This window comes from Podarcis pityusensis (genome assembly GCF_964106645.2).
Source record: "Podarcis pityusensis genome assembly, chromosome: 1".
Taxonomy (NCBI): domain Eukaryota; kingdom Metazoa; phylum Chordata; class Lepidosauria; order Squamata; family Lacertidae; genus Podarcis; species Podarcis pityusensis.
The window spans coordinates 109,126,322-109,149,503 of NC_138028.1; the positions used below are offsets into that span (position 1 = coordinate 109,126,322).

Below are 23,182 nucleotides of genomic sequence, written 5' to 3' on the forward strand. Positions count from 1 at the left end.
GGCCTACATCAACTAACAGTTGCTTTCAAGGGTTTCATACAGAATTCATTTCCTAGCCCTATCTGGAGATACCAGGGGACTGAAGCTGGGCATTTTATATCCAAATTATGGGCTCTACCACTGAGCTCTTCCTGATGTTAGGAATCTGAGATTTACAGTTTTCTCAGCAAAACAGTGTCCCTCCCCCCACAAGTTAGACGGAACACTATTAAGGTACAAAGAAACATTAGTGGCACAATAAAACCAAAAATTACAGGAGGATTGGTAGTAAAACTATGTAGAAGCAAAGACCCTGCAAATCAATCGTGCCTTTTGAAGGGAATAATTGCTTACAACAGCCCATGCTTGATGGGATTAACTAGCAGAATGTTATGAATTTGAGCATAAGGGAAGGATTTAAATAAATGTTTCATTGCAAGGTTAAAAAGCATGTTGCTGTATAATTTGCCATGGACTATTAATTCTGAATATGTTTTTAAAACGCTTGCATGGATTACCTTTACAAGAATGACTCCTTTTGTTAGTTTGAATTCTTTCTGTTGCGTGCATCATCTCCTCAAAACCCAGCACCGCAGTCTTTCCCAGGACAGATGGGTAGCCTATGATCCCAGAGAACAACGGTTTCTGCTCATCATCAATGGATGACACAAAAGATGATGATCTGCTTCTCTTCTCCCCAAAATGCTTCTTGGTGACCTGATAATGTCTGGTGTTATCCACAGAACCCTCATTGTCTTTGTCATAGTCTGCTAAAAAAAGAAACCATTATAGTAAATGATATGAAATTTAGCTTTGTCCTTGGGGTAGCAGGGGGAAAGTTATTATACCATTTAGCAAGTTTGTTCTCTGCTAGAGATAATGGTTCTTTATGTCTTGTTACAGAGAGGGGCTAGCGATTTAAAATGCATTTCCTTCAGCAGATCGTGCGATTCATTTCTCCGTTGGTCTCAAGTGGCTTACAAAAGCCAAACAAAACCAGTGTGTGCAAATAAATAAATCAAATGGGGACAAGAAGAAAATATGTTCTCACAAAAGACTCCTGATCTTTCCATTTTCTCTCCTTTTCATGTATTTCAAACTGAAATGTCAAGATGTTTCTAGCACAAAAGATTGATTAAGGGTATGGATTACCATAAGAGTCTCTAAACTGGTTTGCCGTAATATTTTGGAGGGATTTCTTCAACTGCTTTCTATTCATGATTACTAAACTTAATTCTGTTAAGTGTAATCTTTATACTGCGGAGTCTAGGCAGCCCCAGTGCTGATTTTGTAATCTGATCCCTATACCTGTTTAAGTAAGCTCTGAATGCAGCAGGACTTAATCTTGAGTAAATGTGCATAGGTTGTTAATGCTAACTTAACCATAGCTATTCTATAAACCCACAACTTTGGCCTTAAGAGCTCATTACGCTCTTTGCTAACATGCCTAGCATCTAGATCCAATTTCTAGATTTTGTGATTCCTCATAGGCAGTGACTGACCTACATTTTGGGGGCCCTGAATCTTGAACTGATATCGGGTCCCCTTCTCAATCAGCAACAAGGTCTTTATAACCACTGTTATCTTCTTCAGTGGGGTTGTTCCACGACAGATCATCACAATTTTCTTTCATAATTAGTTACTACATCTCAGATTTTGATTTAAATTGCTGTGCTGGATTATGTCACATGTCAAAGTCACTGGTGTGAATTAAAAATAAATAAATCCTGTGCCTTATAGTTTCTGGGTTATGGGGTGTGGGAATGAAAGTTAGGGAAAATTAGGGAAATGTTATATACATGCATGATGCACTTTTAAAAGCAAATATTTAAAGCAACGTGGACTAATGTTGCTTCTGGGCCCCTCCAGGATAAGGGGCCCTGAAGTTTAAGTTCCATTAGTTTCATAATAATAATAGTATTATTTATATCCCACTCATCTGACTTGGTTTCCCCAGCCACTCTGGGTGGCTTCCGGCACATATAAAAACATAGTAAAATGTCAAACATTAAAAACTTCCCGATATAGGGCTGCCTTCAGTCGTCTTCTAAAAGTTGTGTAGTTCTTTATCTCCTTGACATCTGATGGAAGGGCGTTCCACAGGGAGGGCGCCACCACCGAGAAGGCCTTCTGCCTGGTTCCCTGTAACTTCACTTCTCACAGTGAGGGAACCACCAGAAGACCCTTGGAGGATCCGCCCCTGCTCACTAGGTGGCGATTCAAACTGACCTCCCTAGACGTTTTCCTTCAAAACCTCTTAGAAAGCATGGGTGACTAAAACTGGGCCCTATTCTAGATGCAGCAACACAAGCAACAGTCCTTGCTCTGGCAACAATCTACCTTGCATGCTCCCCATGTTCCCCTGCAAGAACAGGATGATGGACTACATGGGGCAGTGGTCCAGTGCAGAAGGCTCTTCTTATGCTCTTAAGGATGCCAATGCTTCCTGTTCTTGCTGAAAATTCTTCCAGAAAAAGCAGGAAAGGGGAACCTCAGACCCAGGGCCAAATGTGACCCTGCAGGCCTCTCTATGTGGCCCTTGGGGCTCTCTCCAGGCCACACCCCCTCCCCAGCATACCCTGTTTCCACAGGCCATGCCCCTCAATGGCCTTGCTCCACATCTTCCTCCAGTGTTTTCGCTTAGCTGGAATGTGTCCTCGAACTCTGACATTGCCTGTTGCTTGCCTGGATGTAGGATCAAGAAGACAAACCAGTCTTCTGTACAAAGGCAAAACTGATATTAATTGCTCCACCTACTTTTGCCTCTGGACCCGCACACCACTGGCACATGTGGACCTGTCTGAAAAAGGTCCCCAACCCATGCCTTGTAGCTTGTTGTTATCTACCAGTCTGCCAACAGCTCATTCCTGTTTCTCTCCTCCAGACCATTCTGGGTTTCCAGGCAGATCCCAAAGATGCTGCTGAGTCCATTCAGCAAAACGTCTGGGAATTACTGAATTATGCACAAGCAGGGGATGCCATGGAAGAGGCAAAGCTGTAGCACAAGGAACTGGATCTGAAATCATTTCTGTGTTGTGTTGGTTATCAAGGAATCCTGATGTTTGATCAAGGCATTTTTAGCACCCTTGCTTTTAATGCAGAACAAAGATTTCTCACGGAGCAGAACTGCACCGTTGAATTAATTGTTCTGCTCCTGGCAAATTAGTGGCCGAGGTACTAGAGATTAGGGATAAAAGAACTGTGCGGATATTGTCTAAATAGTATACGAAGCTACTGCAGAAAGAAGTTGCTATAGTAACAACTTGATCAGGCGAATGTGGAGTAGGGGGTGAAATAAGTACCGACTCGTGTTTAGCCGTTCAGCTAACATCTGTATCCCAATAAGTGTCAGGAGGGAAAATAGAGATTTCAAAGATGCTCTACTCAGCAGCAGCTGGAACAAAACTACTAGCAGTAAAAACAAACAAACCAATTTCTCTTGCAGCATGGAGCTCAAAGTGACAGAGGGTTATCTCAGAACCTTATTGTAACTAATCAGTGTGAAAAAGGGTCCCAGTTTTCCAGGTATGGCTGGAAAAGACTCATGTCTGATGCTGTGGAGATAATATACATGCTTCCTCTTGTCCCAATGCTTCCCCCATGGGAAAACCACTCTACAGCACTCAATTGGAGCAAATGGCAATTCCGGTTTTCTCCAGATTGACATTTGCTCCGATTGAGCACTAAAGAGCAGGTTTCCCTGGGAAAGGCCCGGAGCAAGAGGAAAACTGCTTGGAGCCATGCTTTATTGGCATGGGACAAGCAGAAATGTGGGCAAGCCTGAGATACATAGACCAAAGTTCTGACGAGGTGTAAGGCAACTTCCTGTACTTCCCTAAAAGCAGCAGGGAGTTCGAAAGCCACAGGGAAGGCCTTTCTGTGCATCACCACATGATGTATCTGTCCTATGGGCAGGATGCTAAGAAGAGCCCTAACCTGGCAGACTTCAACTCTTGTAGCAGGACTATTCTAAGTACTTTTAGGTGCCAAAACATTTTTATTCCCCCTGGGATTTAAATAAATACTGTTATTTCAACTGAGCGAGCTTTAGGGCATTTCGACCTAGTTGCTACTTGGGGGTTGGATTCAATGGCATACAGGCAAACTCAGATTGTGCTATCATAGCTAATTGGGAGGTCTTGTGCAACAAACCTGCTTCCTCAAAATTTTGCTATAAGGTAAGTGACAGGGAAATGCACTGCAAAGTGTGGAATTAACACCTGCTTTGATGCAACATCATTCTAACCAGTCTACTCATCAAAAAGCCATCTTTGTCTAATTTCCCTGCAAACAAAATCAGAATAAACGCTCAGTAATCAGGTTATCTGGAAGAACCCTTAGTCTGTGTGAAGGTTGATCTGCTTTTTTTCATGAAAGTCATTCATCAGCCACCCTGAAGCAGCAGCTCAAAATTTCATAGCGGGCAGTGGCTAAAAGGTTACCTTTCCCCTTCAGGTGGCAAAATATGTTTTCTCTTATGGAATGTGAAGGTCATTTAGGCAGGTTACCTCTGTCAACAGACTGTGTGTGTGTGTGTGTGTGTGTGAAGAGCAGCTTAAATATTTCATGGGGGTATTGCCTTGACAGATTTGTTGTCACTCTTGGTTTTGTGCTTAAGAAATGCCTCTTTGACAGAAAGGTAATGCCATTCTGCGAAACAGTAAGACACCAAGCTAAAGATTTCTTTCTCTAGGGCACAGAATCACTCTATAAAACTTTGAAGAGATGACTTATAAAACACAAACAGTCAGGGCTTTTTTCCCCAGCCAGAATTCACAGGAACTCTGTTCTGGCACCTCTCAGGTGGGCGCCATTGTCAATATAAGAGAACAAGGGAGACGTTCATGGTGAGTTTTGGCACCTCTTGTTTTAGAACAATAGCACTGCCAACAATTCACCTGTTTCTCAAATTATTCTGTTAGATTAGAATCAGGATGCAACCATAGTAAATGGAGATTTAAAAGCCATAAGGTTGGAACCAGACTTCATATGAACAGAGTTCCTCTAATAGAGGAAGGGGGGATGAAGAAGAGTTTGGCCCAGTTCCTATGAGATATGTGTGTGTGTGTGTTTGTAGCAATTTTTTGGATAGAAGTAGAGATTGGAAATGTTTAATTCAGAAGAAAAGTTCCTAAAATAACTATGCTGGAAAGGGGTTTTGTTTGCTCTCTTAAAGACCGCTCTTGGAGAAAGCAGGCGATGCAGTCCCGTGCCTGCTAGAGGCACTACAACACACTGCCTCAAGCTCCTTTACATCCCTTCCAGCCGCACTTGAGGTGCAAAGCTCTGGCAGTCATCATGGTTTCTTGCAGGCATAAGGATGCATTTGGACTTTTGAAACTGCCCGATCAAATTCTTGCTGCCCCTAGGATGCTACTATAGGTCCTGCAATACTGTTGTCTGCCTACTCCTTGCTATTCAAACCTAGATTAGTAGCTATAAGCTGCTAGCCTAGAACAGTTTCACTAGGCCTCTTCCAGAACTCTGCAGGTTCACAAAGTGGCTGTTACAGCTAAGGGCTGAGCAGCAAAGGGTTAAGCGATGCTTATGGGTAAGCAGCTGAGGGTGATATGTTAGTCATGCCCAGAGGAGACCCAGTGATTTCAATAGCTGCGCTCTGAGTATGATCTAGTTGGATATCACTCTGAGTGCTTAGGGCAGGGATGAAAAAAACTTTTTTCAGCCAGAAGGCCACATCAGTAGCAGACATGGGGGGTGGGTTGCCTCAAATTTCAGCAGCACCCTATACAACACCAACATTCAGCACCCCCTGCCTCCCACCTTTTGTTCTACATCATACTTGCAGCGCCCTCTGTGGTACATCCAAGGCTCCACGCCCAGTGCAACTGAACCAGTTGCACTCCCTTAAATCTGCCTCTGGCTACATCCTCTCATAGGCATCTCAGTGATGGGCAGGGCCAGATATGACTCTTACCTTTCAACACTAGGCTACGTTCAAGTCACACAAAAATCAGAGGTGCCTGCACACCAGGGATGGGTGAATCTTTCAGTGTTGCTTTCTCTTAGTTCCTAGTCCCCCCCCCCATCTTAAGCCCAGCTCTCCTCATTTCCACATCAGTTTGCGATATGTATGAAAAGGAACTCCTCATGAACATTCACCAGCATTTTAATGCGAATTTCTCATCACATACAATTTTTTGTATGCAATTTTGTCTAATACACACTCTTTTTTTTTGCAAAGCAATAGCATAAACATTTTTGCGTGCTATTTTCAATGATATATGTGATTTAACACATACTTTACCCTAGTATATGCATTTTTCTTCACGCTACTTGGCTAGAGAACTGCATTGCAAGATTCAGAGATGTGCAAATGTTGAAGGATGTCTGTGTTTTGGTTCACTTAGTGTCTTATCCTCAGTATGAGATTTATTACAATCATCTGCATATATCAGGGTTGCTGTTTTACGGTTCCCAATTGAAGAGGGAAAGTGATCAGGGTGGTTTAGCTTTGTTACAATGTTGTTAATATAAAGAATGAAAAGGAGGGGAGTTAGCAGACAACTTGGTCTGACACCTTTGTTCTGATACTCTTTGTCATCCTTCCATCTGTGCTGATCCTTATCCTCATAGTAGTATTAGTATGTAACTCCTGTATTAGGAGTAGCAGCCTTTTATCAGTGTTAGTCCTTGCCAGTTTACCCCACAGTAATTTCCTATTAATTGTTTCAAATGCTGAGGAAAAGTCAATAAAAGTGGCAAAAAACTGTCTGGGTGAACCACTGGTGTATTTATGCATTAGACAGTGTAATACAAAGATTTGATCAACTGTACTATGGCCCTTCCCAAACCCAGCTTGTTCCTTGTACAATATATTAGTTTCTTCCACCCAGCTTGTTAATTTCAGGAGAAGGCAGAGGCTGTAAATCTCAGAACTTATATCCAATAGGCTAACAGGCTGATAATTCTGGGGGCTGGCATGAGATTTATTACACACCCTTCACCCAGAATGTTCTAGGGTGGGTTACAGCAATAAAAATGAATCATTAAAAACATGTTTAAAACAAATTGCAATCATAACTGGAAATCACAATTAGGCTGGTTCACCTTGAAATATAAACAGAGTTGAATTTCTCCTCTATTGCTACTACACACACACATCTGTCCATTCAGAAACAGCCATTATCACAGTTCAATGACATACTCCAAGCAGGCAGAGGCACCTGAGAAGGATGCTTGAGGAAGATGGAGGCCCTCTTGGGCCTTGGGAGTGACATGGCTTGAGGAGAGTTCCAGGGGCCAGATGGAGTGGTCCAGAGGGCCACATTCGGCCCCAGAGCCTAAGGTTCCACACCATCCTGGTAGGGTAAACTGAGAAGATCTTCACATCTGAATTCTAAGGTCAACCAGCAATTTTGGTCACATTAAATCATGCCAGCATCTCCCTGAACTTTGAACAGTGGCACACTTAAATTAGACATGTTTAATTTGCCACCTTCATGATAATGGTCCCTCGCCTGGGCCTGCTCTGAGTATGATTTAGTTGACTACAGCCCTCTGCGATCATGTTTTCAAGAACATCATTGTAGAGGAAATCAATTACCTTTATCAATTTCACTTTCAAAAGAGAATTTCCTTCTTCGGAGTTTGCCGTTGTCACCATCTGAATCATTAGTTGTTTGTGGCCTTATTGCGAGTTCAGCCTAGATAAGTGAGATATCGAGATACGATAGATTATACTCATTTCAAAGGTTGTTGTTTTGTTTTTAAAGAAAGAAAAATAAATTGTTTTCTGGGTGGAGCTCATAATATGAATTATATGTATGGGTGGTTTTGAAAAGGATACAGATTTTAAAAGAAGGCTTTAAAAGAAGAAAATTTGTGTGTGTGTGTGTGTGTGTGTGTGTGAGAGAGAGAGAGAGAGAGAGAGAGGGAGATGGGAAGGGAAGGAGGGAGTGAGAGCAGGAGAGAGGGACAGAATGTAAATTAAAGTGCCTTTTTCATCTTGTACTCAGAAGAATGATTTATGGATTGTTTATGTATTGATAATTTTTTTTCTCAGCAGTGTGTTCTCAGAAACCAGTTTGGTGAAGAAAAATGTGAAAATAACCCCTTGTGGGGATGCGTATTGCTGCAGACAGTAATGTAGTAGCTGATTATGTTTAATTACACATAAATTGTGATAAAAGTTGCACTGCATAACAATAAAGCTGGTACATTATGCACTCTTTGTTTTATTTCTCCAGCTCTTCCTTCTTTGATTATTTCATTATTTCCAAAGCTGAAACTGGCTCCTTCTCCTTTGGGCTACCATTTCCTTATCATGATGTTTAATTAATGTTTGATTATTTCTGTTTTTTTGTGGAAAATTTCAGATGCATCCATACTTGAATGATTCATTAGAAAGTCAGCATAAAGACATTAGGAAGCAAAGTGGTGACTTCCCTCTGCAACACCCGCAACCTGAAACATAGGGAAGTTATAGCCAAAAGCAACTCTCAGATGCCGGGCTTATGGAAGTACATTGTATGTGGTTCTGGGATGTATCATTGCAGATGGCAAGCAGGGCACCAAAAGCTTCAGTGCTCACTTGCATAAAACACATTTCCTACACATCCAAAAGCTTCCTCCCTCCACAGCTGTGCAGAGGGATCTGAAGATGACAAAAGAGACTTGGCAGGGCTTTCTCTCCTGATGGAGAAATAAGAGGCTTGATAGACCTCTTACTGGCTGTAAATGATGTTGCTAGCTCCATTTCCATCTAGAGATCATGGAGTGTGTAGGTCAACCCCATGACCTGTGGTGGGAAAACAGGGCTCAGTTGAACTTTATGGTGATACCCACCTATGGGAGGATGGATAATGTGTTTTTTTTAAAGGTTTGTTAAAAAATAATCAAAAAGATATGCTCGTACCCTTTCCAATCTGCGCCCCATCCCGAGGGACGAAGGTAGGGTGAGCAAGGATTACTCACCTCCATCACTGGTGTTGTGCAATGCCAGGTCTATAGGCAACAAAACCGCCACCCTGCGAGATTTCTTCACCTCGCAGGGGGTTGACCTGGCAGGGGAAACTGTTACCTTACAAGAGATGGCGCCCCCGGGTTTCTCCGTCCTCCACCAGTCACGTACTGTTGGCCGGGGGGGAGGGGTGGCATTATTAATCCGGGAAGATTGTTCTTTCAGGGCTCTACCATTGCCATCGATCCCCAGCATTGAATGTGTTGGCCTAGTGTGGGGCTCCGAGGTGAGCTTGGCTGTCTGGCTGGTGTACCGGCCACCTAGCGCACCAGCAGCCACCCTGTCAGGCCTGCTGGAGGCTTGAGGTGGCTGGCTGGGCCTTGGAGTTCCCTAACCTATTGGTACTGGGGGACTTCAACATCCATGCTGATGCCACTCCCTCCTCACAGGCTCTGGACCTGGTGTCTTCCATGGCGACACTAGGGCTATCCCAGTTTGTTTCGGGCCCCACACATCAAGCAGGCCACACGCTGGATTTGATCTTTGGCGTCGGTATAGATGTAATCATGTCTCCTTTGATGAAGGTGCTATGGTCTGATCACTACGCTCTGAAAGCCAGGATTGATTTTCCACCCCCACCCTGCTTAGATGGCGAGCCAATTTGGGCTTGCCCGCAGAGGCTGATGGACCCTGATAGATTCTGTCAGGCCTTGCGGGACCTTGCTCCCCCTGGCGACTCACTGACTGAGCTTGTTGAGGGCTGGAATATCCAGCTCCTAGCAGCCATCGATGAGATCGCACCTAGGCCCCCTCTGCGACTCCACAGAAACCGGGCTCCCTGGTTTACCGAGGAGCTTCGGAAAATGAAGCGGGACCTCAGACGGCTAGAGCGAGTATGGCGGGGTGCCCGTGACGGAGCCTCAAGAACATCTTATAGGGTTTTTATGAAAACCTACGAGATGGTAGTGAAGGCCGCTAAGAAGTCCTACTTCTCGGCCTCCATTGCCTCTGCTAGCTCTCGCCCGGCGCAATTATTTAGTATAATTAGGTCTTTAATGTCCCTTGAAGGACAGCCAAATTTAAATAACAATTTGACACACAGCTGTAAGGCATTTGCGAGCTTTTTTGCGGAGAAGGTCCTGTTGCTCCGCCATGACCTCCCTGCCAATTTGGATACAATAAAGGAACTGAAGGCCCCTCGACTGTCCTCGGGTCCAGTATTGGACCACTTTGACCGGATATCCCCAGCCGATGTAGACAGACTCCTCCGAGCTGGAAAGCCCACCACCTGTCCTCTTGACCCGTGCCCGTTTTGGCTGATTAGAGCGTGTCCAGACGAGGTGTGGGCCCCCCTGGGTGATATCATCAATTTGTCCCTTGGCACCGGGATATTCCCAGGGGAACTGAAGGAGGCAGTGGTGCGTCTGCTCTTAAAGAAAACATCATTAGATCCCTTAGATCTATCCAATTACCACCCGGTTTCGAATCTTCCATTCCTGGGTAAGGTGACTGAGAGAGCGGTTGCTGAACAGCTTGGTAGGTTTCTGGATGAAACATCGGCTCTCGATCCATTCCAGTCCGGCTTCCGCGCTGGTCATGGGACCGAGATGGCTCTGGTCGCCCTAACAGATGATCTCCGCAGGCAGCTGGATCGAGGCAGGTCGGGGCTGCTGATTCTTCTAGACCTGTCAGCAGCCTTCGACATGGTCGATCATGAACTCCTGGACCACCGCCTTGCCGACGTGGGGATCCAGTGCACAGTCCTTCAGTGGCTGCGCTCGTTTCTCTCTGGTCGGGGACAGAGGGTGGCCTTGGGGGGGAATTGTCATCGCGCCACTCCTTGGTGTGTGGAGTGCCTCAGGGTGCGATTCTCTCCCCGATGCTTTTTAACATCTTTATGCGCCCCCTCGCCCAGCTTGTCCGGAGTTTTGGGCTGGGTTGCCATCAGTATGCCGATGACACCCAACTCTATCTGTTGATGGATGGCCACCCTGACTTGGCCCCAGACACACTGACCAGATGTCTGGAAGCTGTGGCTGGATGGTTATGTGGGAGCTGGTTGAAGTTAAATCCTTCGAAGACAGAGGTCCTCTGGCTGGGACGGGGCGATATGGGATTGAGGGGGCAACTCCCATCTCTTGCGGGGGTGTAATTAGTGCCAGCATCGTCCGTTAAGAGTTTGGGTGTAATCTTCGATACCTCCCTCTCTATGGAGGCGCAGATTACAGCTATAACAAAGGCGGCATTTTTTCATCTCCGCCAAGCTAAGCAGTTGGCTCCTTATCTCTCTCGCCCTGACCTAGCCACTGTGATCCACGCGACGGTCACCTCCAGATTGGATTATTGTAACTCGCTCTACGTGGGGCTGCCCTTGAGACTGACCCAGAAACTCCAGAGGGTGCAGAATGCCGTGGCGAGACTCCTTATGGGGTCTTCGCTGCGAGATCATATTCATCCGGTACTATACCAGCTGCACTGGCTCCCGGTGGAGTACAGGATCAGGTTTAAGGTGCTGGTTTTAACCTTTAAAGCCCTATACGGCCTAGGACCCTCGTACCTATGGGACTGCCTCTCCTGGTATGTCCCACAGAGAAATTTACGGTCTGCAAATAAAAACATCCTGAAGATCCCAGGCCACAAAGAGGTTAGGCTGGCCTCAACTAGAGCCAGGGCTTTCTCGGCTGCGGCTCCAATCTGGTGGAACGCTCTGTCACAAGAGACTAGGGCCCTGCGGGACCTGACATCTTTCCGCAGGGCCTGCAAGACAGAGCTGTTCCACCAGGCCTTTGGTCAGGGCACAGCCTGACCCCCTCCTCTGGCAATCTGCACAGAATTTTGCTTAATGGTTGCCATCAATTTGATTTTAATTAATTTTATAATGAATGTTTTTAGAATGCTGGATTATTTTGATTGTTGTTAGCCACCCTGAGCCCAGCTTCAGCTGGGGAGGGTGGGATATAAATAAAATTTATTATTATTATTATTATTATTATTATTATTATTATTATTATTTTTCATTACAGTGATAAACAGAAGGATCCCAATACTGTCTCCATGGTGTGTTAATGTTCCCTACCACATCCAATGCCTATTGGCAAACCTTCATCTTTTGGTCTTCCAACTCCTGACAAAGCCACAGCCCTTGCTTCTAACCGTTCAATCCTAGGCATGCTTATTTGTAAGCAAGTCCCACTATGTTCAGTGGGGCTAACCCCCTGGGTGTGCACAGGGCTTCAGACTAAAAGTTCCAAATCAACAAGATGCTCGCCTACTGGCTAGGACCAAACCACGGAGATAATATTTGAAATCCTGCCTATTCCTCACTGTGTTGCGTTTAGCCTGATGGAGCTCTGCTGTTCATGTTGATGCTAGTCTGTGTTTCTCTCCTGTTCTACGGAACTGCAACAGGGCCAGCTCAAGGTGTTTCTGTTTTGGTGACTGGGCCAGAAAATTCAAGGCACACAACCTGAAAGTAAAATAAATGAATAAACAAACAGACTATTTGCGGTCATTTAATGGCATCTAAAATTTGCCACTTGAGGCAGCTGCCACACTATGTACCATGGGTTGCAAAGCCAGGTCCAGATTTCAACTAGAAACAGATGGGATAGTGATTAGTAAGAATAAAGAGAATATCTTATGGCATCTTCTTATTTTATGCTTTAAGACAGCTAACATGGTGTAGTGGTTAGGGTGTCAGACTAGAGCCTAAGAGATCCATAACTGTCAACATTTCCCTTTTTTAAAGGGAAATCCCCTTATTCCGAATAGGATTCCTCGCAAGAAAAGGGAAAAGTTGACAGCTATGAAGAGATCAGGGTTAAATTTCCACTCAGCCATGAAGGTCACTGGGTGACCTTGGACCAATCACTGTTTTTCAACCTGAACTATTTAACAGGGTAGCTTTGAGGATGAAAGGAGGAAGGGAAAAACTATATCTACTCCCCTTGAGCTCCTCAGAGGAAAAGTTGGATATAAGTGTAATAATAAATGAAGAAAAAAATAGCTGATGAAAAAAAATATGGCTAGCACTTCAGCAATCCAGAGCTATAAGGACCCCAACACATTTTGCCATTGATTTTAGTGGGATTAAATTCTACTCTAAAGGGGATACATTATTTCAATAATCTGAATCAAGGCTGACCTATCTTTTTATTTATTAGTAGTATAATTGCTATTCCCCCCCCCCCCCCGCTGGGATACTATTGTTTCATCACCATTTGTTTTTGTTTTTGTTTCATTTTATGTTTCTCTCTGTGTGTTTTTTTTTGAAAAAGGACTACATTTTCCATGCCCCCCTCACTCAGTGCTAAAATGAATAAATTCAGCCCAACCCATTTTGGGTGAGTGAGAGTAATTTTTGATAAATGGTGCCATTCCAGGTCATTTGTCAGCTTTGTTTCTGTCAAATTCTATAAGCCTTAAGATATTCATTAGTGAAAGGAAGTTTAGACATACTTCACGTACTTTGGGGTTTTCATTTCTCAAATTGAAAGTGAGCTCTAGATTGGTGAGGAAGAGATCAGAAAATTCAGGGTACATATCCAAAACTTCTAATAGGTCTTCTCGTTGGATCTTGTGCAAGTCACAGTAGGTTAAAGCCCTCACATCTGCATTGGACTTTCCTGGTTTCGCATAAAGATGGACCATCTCTCCAAAAATATCATTTTTGCCTGCAACAATAATTGGGGAATGGGGGAACAGACACATTTACACATGGCCTTCTGCCATATTACAAAAATAAGAAACAGGACATGTTCTCCAAAAATCTCACACCTACAATCTGATGTCATATGGGCTCAAACAAATTGCACCATGTGATTATGCTTCTTGCATATATCCACTTCAGAAGGTCCTCATTTTGTGGTGACAAGCTACAAATACGGTGAGGGAAATATGTCCTGCATTTGCTCAGAGGCATATTGCCTTTTATATCATTTCACATGCTCCAAGACTTATTTGCTTGGTTACTTGTTTGTTTATAGCATTTTTTATCCTACACTTCAGATGAAAAGACCCCCAAAGCAGCTTACCGTACTTTTCCATGTATTTGGCAAGGGTTTATTACTCCAAAATAAAGTAAAAAATGGGGGGGTTGTCGTCTTATACATGGGTAGTGCGGGGGGGGCATGCGATTGGTTGCATTCGTGAGCAGGATCTACTGACTGGGTGGGTGAATGGTGTCTGCTGAAAGGGCTGCTTTGGATTGGCTCCCACTTTGGCAATTTAGCTTGTGATTGTTAGCATTTGCCAGTTGGGTGAGTGTTATTCGATCAGTCATTCCCCCCCCCCCCCAAAAATTGCTCAACAACTCTGGGTAATCCTCCACAGAAAAAGATCAACTACGCTGTGCCATCTCCTCCCATTTTCTTAAATTTGAGCCCCCCAAAATAGGGGGCGTCTTATACATGGGGGTGTCTTATAGATGGAAAAGTACGGTATATAAGTTCAGTAACAACGATAACAGCAAGACAGTCCCTGCCCATAGGCTTTAAATCTAAAAGACACAGCACAAAAGGAGATAGGGATAGGGAGGGAGGAAAGCAAGCAACCTCAGCCATCAGTTCTTAAAGTTGCAAACTTCTTATCATTACCAGCTTGCACAGAAACAGTTCTGGGAGAGGAGGAGTCAAATGGAGTCAATCTCTGAGCCAAGCCAATAGAGCGGACCCTATAGTTCTGTCTCATGTCTCCCTTTGCTGCAGCCGGATGCAATAGTCAATCAGGTAGCTTAATGTAAGCCTCCTTTTAGGGATCTTAACTCTGTTCTTATGAACTGGACGTTTCTCTTTCATTAATTCTGATCCATCTGCAAGACCAGTTCTTGTCTAAGAAGGGATTTGTGATACAGCTTTTTCGGGTTTCACCAAATTTCCAAATGCTTACCCAGGATTGCCACCACCATATCATTCTTGAGGATTTCGATGGAGCCTCGCGACAGGAAGTAAAGCGCAGTCAGGATATCACCAGAGTGGACAAGGGTGTCTCCGGGAGGTGCGTGCGTCGTCTTAAACTTCATAGCCAAAGCCCGGAGACAGCCTTTACTGGCTCCCTGGAAAGCTTTGCAGTTTTGAAGTAAACTTTGGTTGAGGTGGAGACAGATATCTGCTTGTAAACATTCTGGAAACCCCTTTAGGACCTGACGAAGACAAGGTGAGAGTTCAGAACCAAACCACAAATTGGCCTCGAGTTTCTGACATCTTTTTGCTCAGTTAGGAAGCACTTAGGGTTGCTTTTTTTGGGGGGGGGGGGTGTAATCAGAAAATGAGCTGGGAAAATTGGCATGGGTGAGCAGATTCTTGCGCTGATATAGTCTAGTATGTGGCAGCTGCATATTGTACTATTTCTTTCGACGGGGTAACTGAATCCACATGACTGCGGCTAGGTATTGTGCATGCTGATGTGTGTAACTGATGCTTTCAGTTTGAATTATAAATCTGATCTGTATTTATTAGTTAATGGCGAAATGACCCATCTTGGTCAGAGATGGCCCCTTGCCTGACTGCTCCTACAACATGTGTGGTCAGGTTTGTGGAACACTGAAAATCCCATTCATGGAACACTGAAAATCCTTCTTGCCCATTTCTCACAGAGATGGCAGCAGTGCCGAGTAAGAACTGATGGGTAACTGGACAGGTACAAAGAATAATGTGCACCCCACTTCTCTGCTTTACAATTCTCTGCCAGTAGGTCAGCCAATGCAAAGTTTGACCCCATTTTACGTATGGGTGCATTGGAATTGTTTTTTAGACGTTTTATCATTAGTGTGTCTGCCACCCTGGGCTAGGCTCCTTTGGAGGAATGGGGTGGGATATAAATTTAATAAATAATACTTATAGCAACAATAATGATTCATAATAACTTAAGTAATGGTTGCAAAATTTTATATATATATATATATATATATATATATATATATATATTCATAAGCTGGTATTGAAAGTAGTTAAGGTCATACATATGCTATACATTTAAAGTTATACCGCTTTAAGTCTGGGATAGCTCAGTCAGTAAAGCTTGAAACTCTTAATCCCAGGGTTGTGGGTTCGAGACCCACGTCTCAACCTGTGGGTCCCCAGATGTTGTTGGACTACAACTCCCATCATCCCTGAGTTCTGGCCTTGCTAGCTAGGTGTGATGGGAATTGTAGTTCAACAAGATCTGGGGACCCACAGGTTGAGAAAGGCTGGGTTAGATTAATGACCCTCGTGGTCCCTTCCAACTCTACAATTCTATGATTCTATGTTCAGTGGTCCTGGGTTTGTTAAGGGTTCTGAGAGTTGTTAGGAGGGTCATCACAAAGCTGCAATTCCCAGCACCCTTAACAAACAACAGTTCCCAGAATTCTTTGCGGGAACCCATGATTGTCAACATGCTTTAAACATATAGTGTGGCTGTCCTTTTTGCTATGCAATTTATTCCATATCTGCTAATCGATGTCAATAATCTCATTCCCTTTGTTAGATAAATGCTGTTTACAGTTCAGTCAGTGAGGCAGAATTTTGCAGCTGGATCTGAGAGAAACAGACTTCAATTCCACCTCAACCAATAGGTTGACCATGTGTCCTACTTTAGAGGTAAAAACCTCTAAGGTAAAATCCTCCAGAAGAACTGTCTGGTCCAAGTCTGGTTGAAAGATAAAGAACCAGAACAAGGGATAGCATTGTAAATTGGAGTAATTAGGTCTAAATCTGAATTAAAACATATAAATTTTCATACACTAATTTTATTCAAATTTTATCACATTTTGTCCTCTTTTTGGGTGATGCATTCCCTCTTTTACAGCAATTAGTAAGTGACCACCATAGTAAGTGACTGGCTGACTCTCAACATTGTAGCTATTTCTCATATAGATGACACCTTGCATTCCCTGTATATTATGCTGAATTGGAGAAGCTAAAAAAATTCATAGAATATCTGGACAGAAATGGCTTTTTAGGGCCAACAGAGCAATCCTACACGTGTTTACTCAGGAGTAAACCCTAATTGTGTTTAATGGAGCATACTCCCAGGTACGTATGCACAGAATTGTGGCCTAAAACATATACAATAGATTAGATTTTATTAACTATCAGGTGGGTCTATTTATCCACTATTTAAGAAATGTGTCATATCTACAAATACAACATTACTCTTATACATGATGTTAATGATGTAGTACCCAAAAATGATTATAGTAAATCTTCAGGCTTAGTTATTTCAATAGGTTTTTGTTTCACTTCAGCACAATAAAGGTCTGTGCATCCATTTAAGATTTTGTTACAAAAATATCAGCATCATGTCTCCAACTTTAACAACAGCAAAAAGCAGCAGCAACAAATGAATGACTTATATTTGACATGAGAATATCACTTCACCAAAGCCAAGCTATGATTCAAGAAATGACCTTAAATAATTATTTTGACATGTTTTCTATGATTTGGAAGTAACAATAGAACTTGCACTGTAAAAGAACAGAAAACATTGTTAAAACAGATGTTCATACAAAAAGTTGAACAATTCAAGGACTTGGGACCAGATGTGCCATTTGAGTAAGGAGAGGTAAGAATCTCAACTAGGTTTATTTATTTAGTTAAAAAAAGATTATTTATAGTGGTTGTTCATAACTATAGCCATGCTAGAGGTCAGTCACCTTTTAAATTGCTTATGTATGTATGACTGGGTCATGGGTCCATTTAATTGTTTATATGACTCAGACATTGGACTTAAGTTAGTAATGTCCATTAATTTCAATGGGTTTAAGCTCAGTTGAATACCAGCTCCTGACCATTAAATAAAATGTGCTCTGAGGAACAGTTGAGAAGCATTTCCCCATCCCACTCCTTAGATGGCACCCCTGTTCAGGACACAGAAATCTACACATCTTAGAAGAAGCCAGAATAGGCAAAAGATAAATAGGCAAAAATAATTTAATAGGCCACACAAAGTCAACTACATCCAGGGCTTTCTTGTGACAGTGCTTGCCACTACAGAATACCAGAACCTATATATTTTGCTGCTCATGGCAGCCATTTTGTGCTGGCACCAACGGACACATTTATCAATATGTAAGTACCAGTACCTCATTTTAAAAAACAAACACAGCTCTTACTATATCTAACAAAACTACATCCATGGTAAAATGGTTGCTGTATCTGAGAAATTGCTCTGACAGTCCCATATTAGGACATGCAAATTTATGCTTTGGGTTGCAATAGTATAGTACACCAAACAAACAAATATTGTGTTGTACTATGCTATTGCAGAGATACACACTAGTGTGAATGGTTTGGGATCAAGTTACCTTAAAAAATGAAGCTTCACTCAAATTCACATGGCCAGGCCAATTCTATGCCCGCTTATTCAAAAGTGCCTCCTATTTCCACAGTACTCATTATCTTGTGTGTCCAGGGCCTGGATTCTAAGAAAAGTCTCATCATTCATGGCATGAAAGCCTTCTTCAGCTGTTCTTCGGCATTAACACATGAGGAGAGACAGCTGCATTCTCTGTCACTGTTCCCATCAAAACCTTCCACAAGGCAAACTTTTGAAACACTCTCCCACCAAGAGTGGTGTGATCACGCTGAAGAAAAATTCCTGAGTATTATAGAGTGATATCTTGTCACAAGGAAAGATTTACCCTACCCTGTCACCAATACCGTAATTTGAATTTCACCCCAGCTCTCTCTTATCTGAACATTAAAAATTATTCAGCACTCCAATCATATGAATACCGCTTTCAGCCATGATTCACCCCCTCATTCCACATACTGATTATATGGATATAAACAGTTAGTGAGCCACTAAAATCTGCTAAAGGGGAACCAGTCTTCACTCAGTTCCTTTTGAGGGTGTGCTCACAGATCAGGGACATTTTATTGTACGGAATAAGTTTTGGCAAAGTTTTCTGATAGAATGCCTATTTTATCTAGGACAACAGCAGCCTGTCCCCATCTTTACTTGCAAAAACTAGTTATTGTAAGATATGCTTAGTCATTAAGAATAGCCAAGCATTTTAATAATTAGGAATAGTAGACTATTTTATATTGCCTGAGGGTAAAACAATTTTAACAGCGCCTCAGGCTTCACTGGGATCACTTCCAAAAAGTGTGCTTCAGGAATACATGTTTTTCAGACCCATCCTAAAATTTCTTCAATTTCTACATAATGTAAGCATGTTAGAAAAATTTACTTTGTATACCCATAATGAGCACAGAACCATCTGACCTTCTTAGAGCCCTCTCATTCTGAAGGCTCGCTGGGCAATTTAAAGGATAAAATCATACTAAGATAGTTTCGTGGCCCTCAAACCTTTCTCAAATCAACCATCTCCCAAGCTTGCCTCCTTCCCATATCCAGAACAGATGCTTGGTCGAGAAAGTGGCTAGATGTACTATTTACAAGATGTGTGTGTGTGTGTGTTAGTTTTCGCCCACTGGAGATTAGGGGTAGGGGAGTAGAAGAGAAGGACTTGGGGAGAGGGCAGGTAGATATGGGGTGGTGGTGGGGAGGCTGAATGAGGGGGGTTATTAGAGAGAAAAGGAGGGTGTTCCTGGGTTAATTTAGGAGGAGGGAAAGAGAAAAGAACTACTTGTGTGATAGCTAAGATAGGGCTGCTGGAAGAAGGGGAGAGTGGGATAAAGGGAGTTTTCGGAATGGATCTGGGGTGGGGTGGGGGATGCAAAGAGTTGTTTGTGTTTGTATGAGATATATGTGAAAGAAGATAGGGAAAGAGATTCCTGTGGGCTAACAGAGGGGGCTTGTGGATTACACTGGGTTCCTTGAATGGTGGGAGAGATAAGAAGCAGCAGCATGAGAACGGGGGTGAAGGCAAAAACCAGGGTACAAAGGGCATGCAGAATAGGAAGTGGTGGTTGCTTCAGAATGTGAGGGGAAGGTGAAAAAGAGGAGTTGCAATGTGCAGGAGAAGGACGACCCAGGAGGTTGCCACGGGGATGGACTGTGTGCAAGGAAGGGGCAAGGCAGAAAGGAGGGAGGAGGAAGAGATATGAAAATGGGGATGAATCTGCAAATAGGGGTGCCAGGGAGGCTGCAGAATAGGGGGAGGAATGGCTTCAGAAGTGGGGTTGGAAAAGTGAAAAGGGGGGTTAGTAGTTGCATGGGATGGGAAGTGGAATTCTAGGAAGTTAGTACAGGAGAGTTGGAGGAGCAACCAAAATGAGCAGGGAGGTAGAATCCCCCTACTTAGTTTTGTGGTTTTAATTTTTTTATTCTGATACTATAATTTCTGCTTGTTTTAATCGGGTGTGGGTTTTTTTTTTTAACCCACCTGCAACCATTTGCTGAAGGGTGGGCTAAATGTACATAAAAATAAATACTCTTAAGCCCGCATTCCCTCTCACACAGTTTACTAATTGTGCACAGGGCTAGTGCAGGATATGGCCATCAGCCCAGCCCCTGTCCTGTGGGGCAACAGCTGTAGAGAGGAGCCTGCTGCATGCCCATAGGCCTCCTCTGTTTACAAATCACACCTCTGGTTGCACTGAGTTTCTGAGTACAATGACTGCACATTTAAACAACGTCATGTCTCAAACTCTGTATTAAGATGAAACTTGTCAACAGACACTGCATGTCATCTGCAATAAATGTCATGGCTGGGTGGTTAAGTTCCAGGATCATATGAATTCAGAATTTCTGTATTTGTTAAGTATATTAACTGCATTTACACAACAACAGGGACTATATATGTAGCAATAGGCTGATTGTAATAATTGACTCATTTCAGAGGCGTAGCATGAGTGACGCTTTTGCCTCTTCTGCTGGTTCACCTCCAACTGGCCTTGAGATGACTCTGGAATAGTTAACTGAAATGGGTAAGGAAGGAATTCAGGAAAAGCGTATAAGGAAGGGCAGGAGATTATGGCCAACTTCTACAAACAGCACACAGAAGATTTGAAAACTTCTGTCCTTTTCAGCATCCCAGTTGGCTGGCCCATAATTTTACATGCCAGTGGCTACTCAGCTTTTATAGCCCTGATCATAAGAAGCAATATTTTCACAATGACATTTCTGCTGGTGCATGCAATGTTGACAATGACCAAATTATATTCTTTTTATGTCAGCATTTGGATCCCAGTTATAGTAAGTCCCAAATCCTCTCTACCCAACTGTTGCACATTGGTATGTTATCAGTGGCACAGCTAAATTGTATGACAAAAGAAATGGAGAAGTAGAGAGAAAGAAATGAACAAATTAATTAGACTCTGATCATATCTCAATACAAGAATGACACATTTTCTTTTTATGTATTAGTTATTCAAAATAGGGCTCGGAAGGACGTTTCCTTCTTTTCAATATAAGGATCATAAGGATTTGTTTTCATGAAAGGAGCTACAAATATGTGAGCATTTTCTTTCTTATGTGAAAAATAACCTGTACGCTTTCCTATGTATTAAAACAGTTTTAAAAGCAAAGATATATTTTTTTAAAGGCCTTTCACTGTATTAAGTAGGAATATAATTAAATAATGCATGCATTTATTTTTCACAGCAGCAACTGTTACTGCTCTGGAACTGACTTCGTTCAGTTTGCAGAACTAAAACTTGCCAAATAAACCTTGCAGTATTCAAGCTGCCTGCCTTTAGATGTTCGTACACGTCTTCCAAATCCCACTGGTGTTGGCAAGAATTCTGCATGCAAGTTGGATGAGAATGGGATCCCTCCTAGTTAACCATCATGCAAGATCAAACAGCTCAAAGCTTGTGTGAGTCTGTGACGTCTGCACATAGTTCTGATCTTGGGACAGCAGTGGGGAAGGGGGAACCATTGGTGCCTGCCAGTAGCATGCATGCGGTGTGAACGAAAAGGCGCCAACACAAAAGAAAGCACAGAATGATAAGCATGACACCTTCCTTTGAATGTGACATTTTTACAAAATAGCTAACCATATGCACAGAACCTTTTTTGGGCAGAGAAGAGTGCTCAGAGCTGTGGGGTCAATAAGTGAATAATACATCCATGGATAATAAATGTGGCACCTTCAGAAAGGTTTTCGGTTTAAATCGTTTCGGTGCTGGGTTTATTTTTTTGCCCGATGTGTGTTTTTGCCAATTGTATTATTATTTTATTTTGTATCCATCACATTGTCATGCAGAAAAATGTTACAAATTGAAACAGAAAGCATTAAAAACAAGTATGAAACTCAACAGTTAACATGGATAATCTTTTTTTTTTTTTTTTTTACACTGGAATTAAATTGGATATAAATACCTCCTGCTCTTACCAGTGCGTGGTGTTATTCCATGTATTTAGGTACGAAGCAGACAAGAAAGAGATAAATCTTTCATAAGTACAGCATACAAAAGACAGTTGGCATATCAACCTTGCATTCTTGCACTAAGGTGTGCATGTATGTATATATATATATATACATATACATATACATATACCATATGTATTCTGTTTAGATCACTCATTTAGTTATTGTTCTAAAACTAAATGTATTTAATTTCATGAGAGCATTAAAAATAAAATATTACAAAATAAGCCACTGAACTGTGTTTATTGTTTGCAATAAACTGCATTCAATACTGCTTTCCAACATATACAGTCTTAAATCATGCACAGCTTAGCTGAACAACCATCCGGTTGGTATTAGACTTATCATTTAAAATAATGCACATTTCCAGGTAGGTTTCACATTTATTAGGCTATAAACTTATACCAATTTACCTGGCACTTAAATCTGAGTAGATACACCTAATGTGCTGTTAATGAATGCCGATTATACATTTTATTACGAGCATTTCTGCCACTAAATGCCCTACGAAGCAACTGGATACCAATTGTATCTCAATGACTTTATCCAACAGTATTCCATGGGCTCCGACTGATATTCATTCAAGCTGAGATGCTTCTGGTGGGGTCATGCAAGCTACAGCTAAAGACTCAGGAATCTAGAGCAGGTATGGGGAACATTTAGCCCTCTGGATGTTGCTGAATGACTACTTCCATCAGTCCCACCAAACATGGTCAGTGGCCAGTGATGGTGAGAGCTGTAGTTCAGCAACATCCAGAACACTTGTATAGAGCAACTCTTGTTGGGATGCAACCTCTAGAAGTTGAGAGTGGAGTACAAAGTTCCACTAAGGAGGGCACTCTTTCAGTGCAAACATTTCTGCTTGCCTAATGAAACGATCTCCCCCTTCTCCCATTCTGCGCTGCTCTGGGCATTCTCTTGACCCCACAGAGCCAATTTAAGGGGGCGAGGGTGTGCAGGGGCAGAATAAGAGGGAAAGTCTATAGTGCTAGTGGGACTTATTGTGGAGGAGTTTGGATTTGATA

At 42.6% G+C, this 23,182-nt stretch overlaps 1 protein-coding gene across 12 annotated transcripts in view; it reads right to left on the minus strand.

Moving 5' to 3' along the window:
* KCNH7 (potassium voltage-gated channel subfamily H member 7) overlaps positions 1-23,182 on the minus strand; it is a 262,472-nt gene that overhangs the window by 13,959 nt on the left and 225,331 nt on the right. For 7 of the 12 annotated variants that reach the window (XM_081005807.1, XM_081005814.1, XM_081005812.1 and 4 more), the window contains 4 exons: positions 14,786-15,038; positions 13,367-13,572; positions 7,544-7,643; positions 498-749 (listed from right to left, as the gene is read on the minus strand). In XM_081005807.1, the coding sequence (XP_080861933.1) occupies positions 498-749; positions 7,544-7,643; positions 13,367-13,572; positions 14,786-15,038 (811 nt within the window). The remainder of the gene's footprint in view (positions 1-497; positions 750-7,543; positions 7,644-13,366; positions 13,573-14,785; positions 15,039-23,182) is intronic. The other 5 variants (XM_081005810.1, XM_081005808.1, XM_081005815.1 and 2 more) reach the window with 2 other exon arrangements.